The 16,499-nt window shown below is 38.5% G+C and overlaps 1 protein-coding gene and 1 non-coding gene across 6 annotated transcripts in view; both read left to right on the forward strand.

Moving 5' to 3' along the window:
• Positions 1-16,499, forward strand: part of SPAG9 (sperm associated antigen 9) — a 161,932-nt gene that overhangs the window by 78,332 nt on the left and 67,101 nt on the right. For 4 of the 5 annotated variants that reach the window (XM_055407539.2, XM_055407540.2, XM_055407541.2 and 1 more), the window contains exons 4-5: positions 303-397; positions 6,481-6,631. In XM_055407539.2, the coding sequence (XP_055263514.1) occupies positions 303-397; positions 6,481-6,631 (246 nt within the window). Of the gene's footprint in view, positions 1-302; positions 398-441; positions 1,207-6,480; positions 6,632-16,499 lie in introns of those variants that run through there. The other variant, XM_055407543.2, reaches the window with a different exon arrangement.
• On the forward strand, positions 11,468-11,554 carry LOC129544849 (small nucleolar RNA SNORD86). The gene has a single exon (XR_008683593.2). It is a non-coding gene; the product is annotated as a small nucleolar RNA SNORD86 (small nucleolar RNA).

The raw sequence follows: 16,499 nt of genomic DNA on the forward strand, positions 1-16,499 counted from the left end.
CTATATCTAATTTGTGTTATTTATGTCAGAATTATTTAATAGCATTACATATCGTAAAAAATTTTTTTTGCTGTGTTAAGCAAAACGTTGGCTACTTTTCCGGACTCTAGCATCCTTAAATGTAAGCATTTGCATATCCCTTTGAGAATAAAATTTCATCCTTAATGTTCTTTTATATGGAACATGGGTAGTCCAATAAATAAGAAATTTATATTAAAAGGTTTCCCTTGTTAAAATGTTATACTTTTTTTTCCAGGTATTAGTCTTAAAATTTTGTGTATTCTTTTGTTTCTTCAAAATAGATGATCCATAATTATATGGAACACTTAGAAAGAACAAAACTTCATCAGATCTCAGGGAGTGATCAACTAGAATCCACAGCTCATAGTAGAATTAGGTAAGCTTTTTTTATACATTTTTGCCTTGGGATAAAGGAAAATTAATCTGTTTCTCTCTATTCTTTAATCCTCAAACAATAGTTAGCTCTCTCCCTGCTGTAGTTGGAATGCTATAGGAGGGGTAGCATAGAAAAACAAAACAACTTTCACTAATGAAAAGGTAAATTGATAGCCATTGTTTTCTGATACTTAAAAAAGATTGTAGTAGGTTTAAAGTTTTTGTCAGAATGCTGTAAATTTTTCATTTCTCCTGTATATAAAAGTCATTTTTGCTACAGAGAGGCATGTTTAAAAGGGTTAGCTAGACTTCTGTTTGATGTAGGAGTGTGAATAAATTATGTAGATCTCCAAGCATTGTAGCCAATGAGCTAAGCCAGGCCTCTTAGTGGGGAGGAAAATAGTTAATAGGCTGGCCTCTGCTCTGGATTGCTGCATAAATGCTAGGAGCAGCAGCTCTATGGTTATGAGGCGGCGAGAGCAGGATGACGTCAGCGCTTCGGAGCTGCAGCAGGATGGAGTGGAAAGCTGCTGCTGATGGCATTGTTTTTGTGGCAGCAGCTGAATGACAGATCCTCACTACAAAGATACCCCTTTGGCCCCCGTGTAGGCCTCCTGGTTCGGGTGTTTCACCATGCCAGCACAGCGCCATGAGTCCTGGATGCATGCTGCTGTTTGTGTTTGGCTTTGTTGGCGGGGCGGTGGTCATTAATTCTGCTATCTTAGTATCTCTCTCCGTTTTGCTGCTTGTGCACTTTTCTATTTCTACCGGAGTGCCAGCTTTGACGCAGAACCTACCAAGGATACTCAGGTACTTCAGTCTCTCTTAGAAGTCCTTTTTTAGTTGGTTTTTCTCTTATTTTTAGCTTTATGGGTCTTCTTTGTAACCATTCATGTTGCAGATTGAAACAATGGAAAATGGCCTGAAGCTAAGACTTCTATTTTTATATATAGTAATTTATAGGTTTTCGCTTAGGGATATGCTTTGTGTTTGGAAACCACCCGCTTAAGAAAAGGATTTTCAGATTGTACTTATACACAAATACAAGGTCAGAGTGGTCTTGTTTTAAGCAGAGTGTTCAACCAGTAAAGGGAAAATAGGAGTAGAGCATTGGGTCCAAATTTACACAACCTCTTCATGAGAGCCTCTGAGCGTTTAGAAGCAAATATCTTTATGGTGGGACTTGTAGTTGATTAGACACAGGCCATAGGTGTTTATTTTGTTCCAATGATCCTTTGACTGTTGAAGGTTCAGGCATCCTTTTTTGCAGTTTTTGATAGCAGTTCATGGGAACTGACAATTTAAATATTTTCCTCCTACAGCAAAATATATTTGAAGTGAAAGGATTTAAACCTTTTAGGGCAAGGAATTCATTTTTTCTCCCAGTTATTATGCATCAAAGTTGGAAAGCTTTACAAAGCCTATTCACTATTGTTTTGTCAGATGTTGCTTTTCTTTGTAGACTTGGGTAACAGATATCCATGCCTGCTTGTGGGGATATCATTAATCTCTGTAGCTTTTATGCTGGTCACTGTACTTGCATGCTCTAAGAACCATTTTCTGTTTTAGAGGTTTAATGTTGTGGTGTCTTTTGTTTTCTAACTCACCAAGATAAAAATTTGATTTGTTGCGATTTCTGCTTTGTGTGTGGTTTTTAAATGAAGGTTCATAATGTATAGCTTTTATTATATAAATGTTTACTTAAACTCAACTCCTAATTGTGGACTTAAAGAGAAATTAAAGTAGTAAATTCCCTCATCCTCATGTTCAACATTAGTTTAAGGTCCAGAAATTAAATTTCATCTGTGGTCTTAAAACTTGGTCATTTATTTATTTTTTTTCCTGATTTTATAAAAACTGGGAGCAATCTTTTTGCTTTGTGTACATTTTAGTACATAAAGGATTTGTGTGTATGTATATATAGGTTTTTAGGAAATTGAAACTCAAAAACACATAGACTATTAAAGTAAGATTAATTTTAAAGGGCTGTCCTAGGTTTCAGTTCCATTTATGAAGCCAGTACTGTGCAGTGGATAAGAGGTTCAGAGTTGGACTACCAGGCTACAAATGCTCTGCCACACATGAGCTATGGGACTTTTGGCAAATTACTTAATCTCTGTACCCGAGTTTCCTCCTTTGAGTTTCTTACCCCATTGAGTCATTTTAAAAATTCGTGAGATGATTATTTTGTATTTAATCAGTTAAAGATATATTGTAAATTAAACAAGTAAATAATTTTCATAATCGCTTATATTTACTCCGTTTTTAGTAAAACTACATCAGCTCTAGCAATTCATAAAATAACTTATTAAATTCAAAGAGGTTCTTGACATAAAAGTTGCTGTTGATCTGACTGAAGAAAGATATCAAAGTCTTTAATATTAAGATTGGCTTCCCAGGTGGTGCTAGTGGTAAAGCACCCACCTGCCAGTGCAGGAGACTTAAGAGAGATGGGTTCGATCCCTGGGTAGGAAATATCCCCTGGAGGAGGGTGTGGCAATCCACATCTCTAGTATTTTGGATGGGGGAATCCCATGGACAGAGGAGACTGTTGGGCTACAGTCCATAGGGTTGCAAAGACTCAGACATGACTGAAGCGCAGTTGTCAAGAAGTAATAGTTCTAGGAAATGTACATGGGTCTTCGGAGAAGGCAATGGCAAGCCACTCCAGTACTATTGCCTAGAAAATCCCATGGATGGAGGAGCCTGGTAGGCTGCAGTCCGTGGGGTCGCTAAGGGTCGGACACGACTGAGCGACTTCACTTTCACTTTTCAGTTTCCACTTTCACACATTGGAGAAGGAAATGGCAACCCACTCCAGTGTTCTTGCCTGGAGAATCCCAGGGACAGGGGAGCCTGGTGGGCTTCCGTCTATGGGGTCACACAGAGTCGGACACGACTGAAGTGACTTAGCAGCAGCAACATGGGTCTTAGAATCAAAACAGGCCTGACTTTGAATCCCATTTCTTCCAATTACTAGTCCCAAAGTCTCTGAGCATCACTTTTCCTAATCTGAAAACAGGGAAAATAATTCTTACTTCCTTGTGAGGATTAAGTGAGAATTAAATCATCCATATCAGTGCTTGCCACATTGGTAGGTGTTGAACAAATGTAATCTTTTTACTGCTCTTTGTAGTAGATTTTATTAATGATTATTTGTTTTAAATAGAAATAAAAATATTTAAAGACATATTTGTGAAGTTATTTATGCACATAGGTAACATTTAAATAACAAGTTTAAAAATGGATGTATGGCAGTTTAAAAAATAGATGTAATGAGGATTCTGATGGCTGATTCTGATAGCTTCGTTTCTTGACAGTAGTATCATTATTGAAACTCCTGGTGTTTAATTCTGTCACTTGATATTTTCCCACATGTATTTTCATTCTTTGATTTCTTCTGTGAGTTTTACTGAAGCATTTACTATATAGTTAATTTATATATAAATATATAATATATATTTAATATATAGAGTATCAAATATACATACCAATATAGTACAGGACCTAATGTTCTCTTTTCAGGGTTTCCTTTTGAAAATAGGACTCTAATTAACATGCATTATTATATGTCCTTCTCCCTCCCTCCAAGTCAGTAAAAAAAAAAGAGGGAAGAATGGTGTGTAGTAATACTGTTTTTCCAGAGTTGAAACAGTATAACCTAGAGCATCATTGACCCTCTTGACAGCTACCAGTTTCTGAAGAAAAGTTCCCCCTCTGTAGAGCAGTTTCTGGAGGAAAATAGAAGCAATGTAAAGGTTTGAATTCTACTCGTATTTTGGACTGTAGATTTTGTAGTTAACAGAAATGGGAAAGTAAAGCTTGGACTCCTAGCTGACTCCTTCCCCCAGTAGTTTTACACTTTTCCAGTATTTGAACTGTGTGAAAATGATTGTGTTCTCATTCATAAAGGAATATAACTCTCATGACTGGCCTGTGTTTTCATTTCTGTTGGCAGTGTGATAAATTCGAATGAAGTTTGTATTACTTTTCTTTGCATTTGGGGTCAGAGAGCTTTCCATTAAATTCCATCTGATTAAATTCTTGGTCACTTTTTCGCTTAAGTCATCAAGGTATGTTAAAAAGAATAAGTAATCTAGTAAGTCTAAGATCCTTAGATTTTCAGTTCCCCAAATATGTTGCCTGTCACAAATTTCCAGTCATTGTCACCATCATTTGATGAAATAAAGGGCGTTTTAAAATCAAGCAGAAAAGATGGGGGAAGGGGTGAGTCATTCTCAAGAAAGAACAGGTTCTATGATAAGTGGAAACGTATGTGTATAATGTGTTCTGATATAATAAATAATGCCTCTCTTTGCTGTGGACATATGAAAGCTTTTCTGCTGAACCAGCAGTTGGGAACAACTTGTATCAACAGAATAGCTGACTGTTTTGTTATTTGGTGGTTCTGGCAGGTCATAAAGACAAGCTTAGATTTGGTTTTAAAATCTAACCTTTTATTTTACTGCCTATGTGTGTTTGAATTTTTCTCCCAAATCAAATAGGAAAAGTACCCCAAGTGTGAAGAACTGATGAGTAGTTAACTCTGATAGAGAAAAGTCCTGTTCTGTTTCTTTGTGCATACAACTTTAATGGAATACAATCTCTCAGCCCTTTTGCTTTACCTAATCTTTAAGGTGTTTGACAGCTGTACTAATTCTTCCTGATTGTTATTAGGAATGAAAGCAATGTACCCTCTGTGTTCAATGAGGGCACATTTCAAAAGTGGCTTAAAGTTTCTTGGTATAAAGATAAGCTTACAGAATAAAGATTTATTTAGCAAAACTGAATATTTTCCAACTTTTATGTATAACCTCAGTGTTCTGTTCTTACAGTTTTACCAGAAGCTCCAAACCTTTATTGTCTGGTTTCTAGCGAATTTCCATTTGAGTTAATGACCCAGGAAGAACCAGGCTTGCTTCTACTCTTTAAAAACCCTTTGTATTAACAAAGGATGTGTTTCTCCTTCAAGTTCTATTATTAAAATTGAAACGCTTATTCACTGAAATTTCCCAAAAAGCATTGGAAACTCTACAGTTTTTGATAGAATATTTGGGTGTCCTTGTTTGGAAAAACTGACAGTTGTATTGTTATACATACTGTGATGAAAAGGAACTCATACAGAAAAATATGAGTTCCTGTAGAAAAATACAGTTTTCCTACTTTAGGGGATAAAACTCTGGGGGCAAAAAAAGCCCAACCTAAAAGTTGAGAATTATGCTTTACTCAGGGATGTTTCTAAGGACCATAGTCCGTCAGGGCAGCCTCTCGGATAGCTCTGAGGAACTGTTCCAAACAAGCAACGGAGGAACTCAGATACTCAGGAGTTTTTGCTAATTACAAAAGACAAACATCTCAGGTTAATGATTTTAGTGCTTTTCTATGCTTGGGAAGATGGAGGAGTCTGGGCTCACTGAAATTATTTCTTTGATATGCATCTTAACTATCTAGGGTCAGTATCCCGTTTTTCTCCATCCTGAATTCCTCTCAGGGCACTCCATCCAGACTGGCTACAGTGGCTAATGGCTGAATGGCAGATATTCTATTCTTTCTTGATTGAAATGGCAAGCAACATTTTTTTGTACATGTTCTTTTGACTATTTAATCAGTAGGCCTGATTTAAACCATGTATTCATTTTCCTCAAGGCAGAAAAAACATACCCTAAAGAGACTTGGGTAAGTATTTAGGGATTAATATGAGAAATTGGAAAGCATAGAGAAGCAGGAGTGGGGGTCGTTTTCAGTTCCCTAGGGCTGACCTAAGCATGAGTGAAACTGTCGCAGCTCCCCTTGCTGTGAAACCACACCACAGACTGCTTCCTGAGCAAGGAACTCATCAGTAACTTAAGATTTTCTAAACTATTTTTTTTTTACTACCTTTCTTAATTGATTTCTTGGGGCTTAATTTAAGTTCTGAGACTTCATCCTTTATCTTTTATAAGTCTACTTGTTCAGATAGGCACACAATATTATTTAAGAGTGATGACTCTAAAGTAGTGACAGCCCAGGCTTATTACTTAACAGTCATGATGAATAAAACTTAAAAATGAATTAATGCTTAGTTCTTCTGCCCTCTCCAAATAGAAAAGAACGTCCTATATCATTAGGGATTTTCCCTTTACCTTCTGGAGACGGATTGCTTACACCTGACACTCAGAAAGGTGGCGAGACCCCTGGATCAGAACAATGGAAATTTCAGGAATTAAGTCAACCACGTTCTCATACCAGTCTGAAGGTAAGCTTTATCCTATGAAAATCTTCAGTTTGTTTTATAAGTTTTCTTATCCAAATTGAAGTGGTAGACAACCAGAAGAGAATAAAATGAAATAGTATGTGTACATTTTATTTTGTAAAACTAATGCTTTTTTTAAATTGGAAATGAGCTCTTCCCAAAGAGTTCATTTTGTATTACTCATTTTTCAAGTTTTATAGGAAAACAGAGTCAAGTATTGTTACATCTTGATTGTCATACTAACGATCAACATTTCGGTTTCATTTAGGCTGTTTCTATTGGATTTACATTATATGAATTTAGGATGGGGTGATCAGTGAACCTAACTATGTTTTTAAGAATTGAAAATCATTGCCACCTGAAATCCTTGGTTCACTGCTGGGAAGCTTCACAATTTAATAGGGCTTTACTTTAAAAAAACAAAAGGAAATGGCAACCCACTCCAGTACTCTTACCTGGAAAATTCCATGGATAGAGGAGCCTGGCAGGCTGCAGTCCATGGGGTCGGGAGCAAAGAGTCGGACACGGCTGAATGACAGCATAACAGCTTCCTCAAAACCTTCATGAATCATTATCCAAAAGTGCAGGTGTGTTTAGCTGAAAAGGCCTGGTGTTAGTTCATTATCAATTATATTCTTGACCAAGAACTTGGTACAAAATAAGTTGTAAATATAAATAATAATATATTCTAAGAGTGGAGATATACTAATAATTAAAAATATTTGAAGTTATAGTCTATATCTTATAAAGTAGAATATTTATAAAGGGAACTGATTATAAAGGAACCTTGTTACATTAGAAAATCTTCTCTGTCATAAAACAAACAGACCACCTAAATGAATACAGTTGAGTTACTTACATCTTTATCTCTTTTTTTCTGGTCTCTTTCTCCAAATTACTTATCATGGTTTAAATACTCAGATGACTCTTTTAAAAAAAATGGTTTTTAATTTGTTTGGCTACACTGAGTCTCAGTTGTGACACACAGGACATTTAGCTGTGGCGTGTGGGTCGAGTTTGCTAAGAGTAAACCCAGGCCCCTGCATTGGAAGCTTAGATTCTTAGCCACTGGAGCAGCAGGGAAGTCCCCTTAGATAGCTCTTATGGTACCTCTAAAATATGAAGTTATTTGCTTATTTGTTTCTCTCCACTAAGAATGTGAAATCCATGCGGTTTATTACTGCCATGTCACTAGCACTTAGAAAAGGTGCCTAGCACATAGTGGTCTCTAGAACATGTTTGTCAAGTGAATTATTTGTTTTAGATGTTAGAAAGATTCTTTTGACATAATGTAAGTGGTCTGTGTCTCAGCTCTAGTAGGTAGAGGCATTTAGAATCATTTCATTGGTCTTTGAAATGTGCTCAGAACAGTAAGAAGTAAATAAATATTTCATAGCTTTGCTCCCACTGCAAAGTATTTTTAACAGTAGGCCTAACTTCACATTTTTTCCATTCTCTGACAAGTTATAAACTGATTAACAGATGGATTTGAACAGGGGAGTTGTGTCCTCCCTGGGGATACTAAGGTTAGGTATTCCCAAGAGAGGTTTTTAAAATAAAATCCAGTCTGTTTCTACTGTGGACATGGAGCCAATAAATGAGATAAAGGCTTAACAGGACTTCCCCTGGTGGCCCAGTGGTTAAGGATCCACCAGCCAGTGCAGGGGAAATGGATTAGACTCCTGGTTTGGGAAGATTCCACATGCTGTGGGGCAGCTAAGCCTGTGTACCACAACTGCTGGAGGTCATGCGCTGCAAATACTGAAGCCTGTGCACCCTGGAGTCTGTGCTCTACAACAGGAGAAGCCACCACAATGAGAAGCCTGCACACTGCAATTAGAGAGTAGCCTCTGCTTGCTGCAACTAGAGAAAGCCTGCATGTAGCAACAAATACCCAGTGCAGCCTCTCCCCCACCCCAAAAGGAATACGTTTGTGAAATATGTCCCATGATCAAGACATATTTTACTATTTATTTAAGTCTTTGTTATTAGTCAGATGTCTTTCTCTAACTGCAAAAGCCTGGGAGTCGGGTTTAGAGTTCACATGTGGATTGCATTGAACAAACACACTAGTCTTGGTTTCCATATCTGACAGAAGTGGGACTAGACCATCTCTATTGTAATGTGTTTTTCAACTTTCATTTCTCTAAGAACTTTGAGGATGACCTAGCTCTATTAAGAGTATGCATGTAATATACTAGCACTTTTTGTGTGTGTGTGTGAAATAAGGTTAAGGTGAAAATGTTGTGTGAGAAAACCAGGGAAACTGGCAGAAGAATGACAGTAAAGGAGATTTGCCCATGATTATAAATTTATGGACCTTTCTTGTTGCTTTATTGCAGATTTCTCACTGTGAGAGAGTTGTAGTCAACAAGGTTATATCTTCAGGTATACTGTACCATTTAATAGGAATTTGAGCATCTGTAGATTTTGGTATCCACAGGGAGTTCTGGAACAATCCCTTGCAGATAACAAGGGATAACTGTAATGAAATATCTGCCAAGACTGGTACACCTAGTAAAATATACATGTTGTTCTTAAAAAACTTAAAAAGAAGTATTTGTACATATTTATTCCTTTGTTTATTGTATTGTTGAGAAAGTCAACAAAGAAATGAAAGCATGGAATTTCAAGTAGTGTTCAGTTCAGTTCAGTTCAGTCGCTCAGTCGTGTCCGACTCTCCGCGACCCCATGAATCACAGCACGCCAGGCCTCCCTGTCCATCACCAACTCCCGGAGTACACTCAAACTCATGTCCACAGAGTCGGTGATGCCATCCAGCCATCTCATTCTCCGTCGTCCCCTTCTCCTCCCGCCCCCATCCTTTCCCAGCATCAGAGTCTTTTCCAGTGAGTCAACTCGTCGCATGAGGTAGCCAAAGTATTGGAGTTTCAGCTTTAGCATCAGTCCCTCCAATGAACACCCAGGATTGATCTCCTTTAGAATGGACTGGTTGGATCTCCTTGCAGTATAAGGGACTCTCAAGAGTCTTCTCCAACACCACAGTTCAAAAGCATCGATTCTTCGGCGATCAGCTTTCTTCACAGTCCAACTCTCACATCCATACATGACCACGGGAAAAACCATTGCCTTGACTAGACGGACCTTGGTTGGCAAAGTAATGTCTCTGCTTTTTAATATACTATCAAGGTTGGTCATAACTTTCCTTCCAAGTTACGTACTGTTTTTATAAAACAAAATAAGGGGCTAGAGAATAGTAGTAAGAAGGGGTAGTTAAGGAATTTCTCTTGGAAGTGGTGACTTGTGCCCTGAAAAGATGTATAGGCGCATGGAAAGGTCCAGAGGATTATGTGTTTCAGGATGGTCAAATAGTATCTGTAAAGACCTCAAGGTGGGGACAGACTTTAGCATGTTTGAAGAATGTGTTTTATTTTGTTTTCTGTTCATAGTATTCCTCTGAGGCTTTAATTCTACCTACTGCACCAGTGTGCCTTTTTTTACAATTATCCAAAATATCCATCTTTCTAAACATGAAAAATTCCCATTCCCTGGCTACATTGTAGCAGCATTTGATACATTTGAATACTCTCTGCTTCTTGAAATGCTTTTTTTTTTCACTTTGCCCCCAGGATACTTCTCCCTAACCCCTCCCCACTCTCCCCTCAACCCCCGAGTCTCTGGTATTCTTCACAGGTCCTTTTTCTTTGCTGATTTTGGACTTCTAAATGTTGGAGTTCTCTAGGGCTTAAAGCTCAGCCCTCTGCTCTACTTAATATAGGTAACTCAAGTTTCATGTCTGTAAATACCATCCACCCATCAGCTTTCACAAATTTTAATCTCTGACTTTGGTCCCTTTCCTGAACTCCACACATTTGCATCCAGTTGCTTTTCTTTATAGTTTTCCCACATAAGCATCTGTATCCTGCTTAAGTTACCACCAGTAGAAGTACTCTGTCAAGGCCAATCTAAATGCCACAGCTTACACTGAAGCTTCACCTGACACCTTTTCGATGGTCCTCAAATCTAGTTTAGAGATCAGTTTAAAGCTGAAAGCAGAAGAGAATTATACTGTATCACTAACAGAAATTTTTTATTGAGGGTCTTCTAGTGAAATTGGTAAAAAGGAACTTCTTATGTTAAATGACATTTTCTGTTGAAAATGTATTATAAAAATGCTGTGGCTGGGGGCTTCCCTGGTGGCTCAGTGGTTCAGGCCTAATTGGAGATGTGGATGGAGGAGCAGATATACTAGGTATGATAGTTTATCTGAAGTAGTATAATACTGTTTTAAAAATTGATTTTTAAAATGACTTAACCAAACATTTCTTTAAAATGTCCCTAACTGGGACTTCCCTGGTGGCTCAGTGGTGAAGAATCTGCCTGCCAATGCAGGTGACACGTGTCTGATCCCTTTTCTGGGGAGATCCCACATGCTGTGGAGCATCTAAGCCTGTGTGCCACAACTACTGAGCCTGTGCTCTAGAGCCCAGGAACCATAACTGCTGAGCCCACGTGCCACAGCTACTGATGCCCTTGCCCCTAGAGTCCATGCTCTACAACAAGAGACGCCACCACAGTGAGAATCCTGCTCACTGAAACTAGAGGGTAGCCCTTGCGTGCTGCAACTGGAGAAAAGCCTGGATAGCTGTGAAGACTCAGCAAAGCCCAAAAATAATGAGTAAATAAATAAAAGTTAAAAAGCTAAGGCGGAAAATGGTCAAAAACGTTAGGGTAAGGTTGTTCCTCCAACTGAATTATATTCATGAAAAAAAGAAATAGTATATAGGTTACTCAAGAAGTAAGTAGTTGTGGTTGGAGGAAAGTAAAAGGATACCTTGAGTTGCCAGGGTAAAGGGAAAAGTACTCTTAGAATGGGACATTCTCAGTGATGGTTGATCAGGTCTCCGTCACTTAAACAGGCCTCTTGCTATAGGGTTGATGGCCAGTCCTTGTGTCTGAGTGATTTCCTGGGTCCAGCAAAGGGATCAGATTTCCAGACTCATTTTCCCCTCTACCTTCACTGGCCAAGCATCTGCCAAGAACAGAGGCCACCTCTGCTAATACCTGGCAAGACCAAGGCAGTATTGCCTCACAAACTGGTTGCTTCTCTGAGGTACCCACCAATGTATTTGGAGAGAAGCTTCGAGAAGAAGTTGAGGAGGGACTATCCTTTTGTGTATGAGACTAGAGAGATTCCACAAAAGACATCTGCATGTCATGAAGGAGGCAATGATTCAGGCAGATGAAGTAGCTGCTGAGATAACTAGGAAGCTGGAGAAACAGGAGAAGAAACACTTGAATAAGGAAAGGAAAAGGCTGGCTGTGATTGCCCTGGCATTTTCAGAAAACAGTAGTGTCCCGGAGGAATGAGGAGACAAGTAAAAGACCCCCAAAGAAGAAAAAGCAAAAGCCTGAGGAGGCTCCCCGGGAGAATGGAATGGAAGACCCATCTTATCACCTCCAAACCCAAGAAAAAGAAGTCTTTTTTCCAAGGAGGAGCTAGTTAGTAGCGATATTGAAGAGACAGCTGGCTGTAGAAGTCTTTCCAAGTTTTCACAAAGAGGAATCAATGACCCTGAAGAGTCAGGAAACAAGAGAGTACCCAAAGAAAAAGAGGAAATTCTCTTCCAAGGCGAACCCACGCAGCAGTGGACTTTAAGAGGCTTCTGCTAGCAATAACAGAAAGTGAAAGTTGCTCAGTCCTGTCTGACTCTTTGCGACCCCATGGACTATACAGTCCATCGAATTCTCCAGGCCAGAATACTGGAGTGGATAGCCTTTCCCTTCTCCCGGGGATCTTCCCAACCCAGGGATTGAACCCAGGTCTCCCACATTGCAGGAAGATTCTTTACCCGGCTGAGCCTCAAGGGAAGCCCAAGAATACTGGCGTGGATAGCCTATCCCTTCTCCAGTAGATCTTCCTGACCCAGGAATTGAACCAGGGTCTCCTGCAGTGGAGGTGGATTCTTTACCAACTGAGCTATCAAGGAGGCCCCTTTATAAACTGAACTATCAGGGAAGCAAGAATGGTGGCTCCAAGAAAAAGAAAAAGCTCCAAAAACTATCCCAGAAAAATTAGAATGGACATTTTCCTAGTGAGGCATAACTTGCAGAGATATTTCCCTACGCATCTTCTAGAGCCCTATAAAATGAAAAACTAACTAACAACAACAAAAATGGGACAGACTGGGTTGTTCGTATGCTTAGAAGAAGAGTCCAGTGTAAAAAGAAATTGAAAACAAGGGAATGAAGGAAAATGAATGATACATCAGAATTGCAGAGGAAGGGCCAGGGGAAAGGGATCGCATATTCCAACTGCCATTAAAATCTACTTTACTGATAGGACACCTCACTTTGTCCTAATCTCTTGCCATTACAAGCAGTGCTGAGTTGAATAAATCTTGTACATAATTTTGTGCTGGTATTTATAGTTCCCATAAGTGGGATTGCTGAATCAAAGCCCATATTTCAGATTTTGCTAGATATCACCAAGTTGCCTGCCAAAGGGATGGTAGCCATTTGTATTCTCACCAGCTGTGTTGTGTAAGTTCTTCATTGCTTTACAAGTTTAGAGTTCAGATATCTCTCCGTTGTGCCCTTATATAGAAAGAGAACAAAATGTTTTAAATATTTAAAATACGCTATACATAAAATTGTCACAGTTTTTAGACCTTGGTTGGTGTCACTTTGGCAGTGGTTTCATAGAGTCCATCTAGTCTCACATGTGCGCATATGTATGTGTATACATACAGCTGGTGCCTGCATACACACCTGCACATGCCTACAGACATGTGAATGTGCAAATGTGTATATATATTCCAAAAAGGTTATTAGTTTTCATTTTAAGAGTCTCCTAGGTTGTTGGTTATTAGTAGAATGTGACTTTTAAAACTGAGAAAGAACAATTTTAGCTAAAAGCAATTGGTTGGTACCTACTTACGAAAGTTTTAAAGAGTTCTTTTAAAAACTGCATGACTTGAAATACTTCAGTGAAGCTGCTGTGAGAAGGTCTTGTTAGTAGGGTTTGGTATATAAAGCCAGTGGTCAGTGCGTGCTGCATTCTTCAGAGGATGTGCTTAGCATGCAAAACGAAAAATGCCTGAACAGAGCCAGCATTCTTGTTTAGAAGAATTTTCCATCCTCCTCCATTTATGTTTAGTCGTTCCTGTTTCTTTAGTTTTCCCAAGCTTGAATCTTTGTAGTAGTTAAGCCTCACTCCTGTCTCCTGTGATTAAGGATCCTGCCGTAAAATGCGTGTGTGATTTTACATTTCAAAACAGTTGATGTTCTTGGTTATTTGTTGTTTTTTTAACTTTTCGTTTTGAGACATTTTAAACTTAGAGAAAAGTTGCAAAAGCAGCATAGAGGGAACAGTACCCATCACCTGCCATCCACCAATATTAACTAACCATGATAAGATTATTAAAACTAAAAAATTAACATCGGTACAATATTGTTAGCTGAACTACAGACTTTTATTCAGATTTTGCCAATTTTCCCACCAGTGTTCTTTTTTGGTTCCAGGATCCAGTCCAGGATCCCACATTGCATTGAGTTATGTTGCCTCAGTCTCTTCTAATATGTGAGCTTCTCAGTCTTTGCTTGTCTTTCATGACCTTCAAACTGAAAGAATACTGGTTGGTTATTTTGTAGACTGTTTCAAAATTTGGGCTTCTCTGATGGTTTCTCATGGTTAGATTGAGGCTATATATTTTTAATAAGGTTGCTACAGAAGGAGCATGCGGTAATGGTGATGTTAACCTTGATTGCTTGGTTCATCTAGTGTATATTGTATTTCTCCACCTAAAGTTATTGTTTTTTTTCTTTATAATTTGAATAAATATCTTGGTGGATGTATTTTTAGACTGTGTATTTAGATGTATTTTTACCCTGTTTCTCAAACTTTCATTTACTGATTTTAGTACCCATCAGAGAATCTTAGTTACAGTAATCATTATTGTGGTGTTCTAATGCTTGTTTTCTGTTTTCTTCATTCTGCATTTATTAACTGGAATTCTTTGGGAAGGGAGAGCTACTCATTCCCTCCCTTCTTTCTTTCCTTGTTTGAACTAGTAGATATTATTTTATTCTGTAGATTATCCAACACTGTTAGAGTAAGTCCCGTACATACGAACGAATTCCATTTTCAGAGCACGTTCGTAAGTCCAATTTGTAAGTCCACCAAAGTTAGCCTAGTTACCCAACTAACACAACCAGTCAAATAGTACTGTGCTGTAACAGGTTTATAATACTTTTCACACAAATAAAGACAAACACAGAAAATAAAGAAAACTCTTTATTCTTACAGTACAGTACCTTTAAAAGTACAGTAGTACAACAGGCAAGAAGAGTTGCTGACTAGAGGTGGGAGAGAAGATGGGAGATGGTGGAGCTGAAAGGTCATCAGCAGTAGGAGACTCACAGTTTCACTCATACCTGACGTTGATGGAATGCACGTTCTCATTTTTGCAAGTTCGAAACTTGCAGTTTTGTGTGTAGGGTACTTAGCTATATTATTTTGTTGCTCAAATTGTTTCAGCTTAGGACATCAGGAGCTCTTTCAGAAGTCATCCTATTACCCTTTATGCCCATTCTCGTCTGAGTCTTTCCTTCCTGACACCATCAGATGCTCCAGGCTCTTGTATTTTCCCTGTACCTGCTGTGCAATTGACTGCTTCTCAAAGAAACCCGGGTTCTATTTATTGGAGAAGATATTTAGGAACCAAGATCCTAGGCACTAAACGTGCTTATGGATTGGAATGTGATTACTTCTAGGCCCTTTCTTCCTTTGATCCTTATGTTGGGTTTTTCCATTGGTTTATGTTATACATTACATCCTTTTGGAAATAAAAATAGAGTTTTAAGAAAAATGGATTATTTGTTATAATACTTTATGTTTTGCTTGGGACAGAGGATGAGGATTATTATTAATAGTAAATAATTATTTAATACTCAAATTAAGAATTATTTATTAATAATTAAGATTATTTAATAAGTTATTAAGTTATTTATTAAAACTTATTTAATAAGTCTCTTAATCTGGCAAAGAAACCAGACAACCAAGGCCAGAAAGCAGTGAGTCCCAAACAAGATGTCCCCAAAGAGACCCACACCAAGACACAGTTAAAATGTTAGAGGATCCCACATGCTTCATGGCCAAAAACCAGAGTATAAACAACAGAATTGGGCTCCCTGGTGGCTCAGTGGTAAACGATCTGCCTTCCAATGCAAGAGACACAGGTTCGATCCCTGGGCGAGGAAGATCCCACATGATTTGAAGCAACTAAGCCCACAACCATTGGGCTTGTGCTCTAGAGCCCAGGAGCTGCAACTACTGAAGCCTTTGTGCCCTGAAACCCGTGCCCCACAACAAGGGAGGCCACTGCAGTGAGAGGTCTGAGCATGGCAACTAGAGAGTGGCCCCTGCACGCCACAGCTAGAGAAAGCCCACACTGCATCGAAGACCCAGCATAACCCCCCAGAAAGAATTGTGATAGAGGGTTATCTTTTTTGTTTTTAGGGTGCTGACAAGATTCTGATTCCTGTTCTAACTGCAGGTTACTCAGATGTATTCAGTTTGTGAAAACTGAGCTGTACACTTGTGATATGTGAACTTACTTGTATGTGTATTATGCTTTTTTTTCTCCCTTTCACTTTATATGTCTTCTGAATTGCTCAATTTCTGCTTTTTTTTTTTTTTAATTGGTCTGGGAGTATCCTCCTAGCTCTGAATTTTAAAATTGGAGATCTCAAAGAGAAGCAGTTCTCAAAAACATCATGCTGAATGACGAAAGTTTTAAATAAAAGAATACATGTTCTGTGGTACCAACTATATGAAATTTAAGCCTTCCTCAGCGATCAATGCAAAGAAATAGAGGAAAACAACAGAACTAGAGATCTTGTCAAGAAA

This window comes from Moschus berezovskii, chromosome 20, assembly GCF_049115385.1.
Source record: "Moschus berezovskii isolate FMDL1 chromosome 20, NW_MosBer_1.0, whole genome shotgun sequence".
NCBI lineage: Eukaryota > Metazoa > Chordata > Mammalia > Artiodactyla > Moschidae > Moschus > Moschus berezovskii.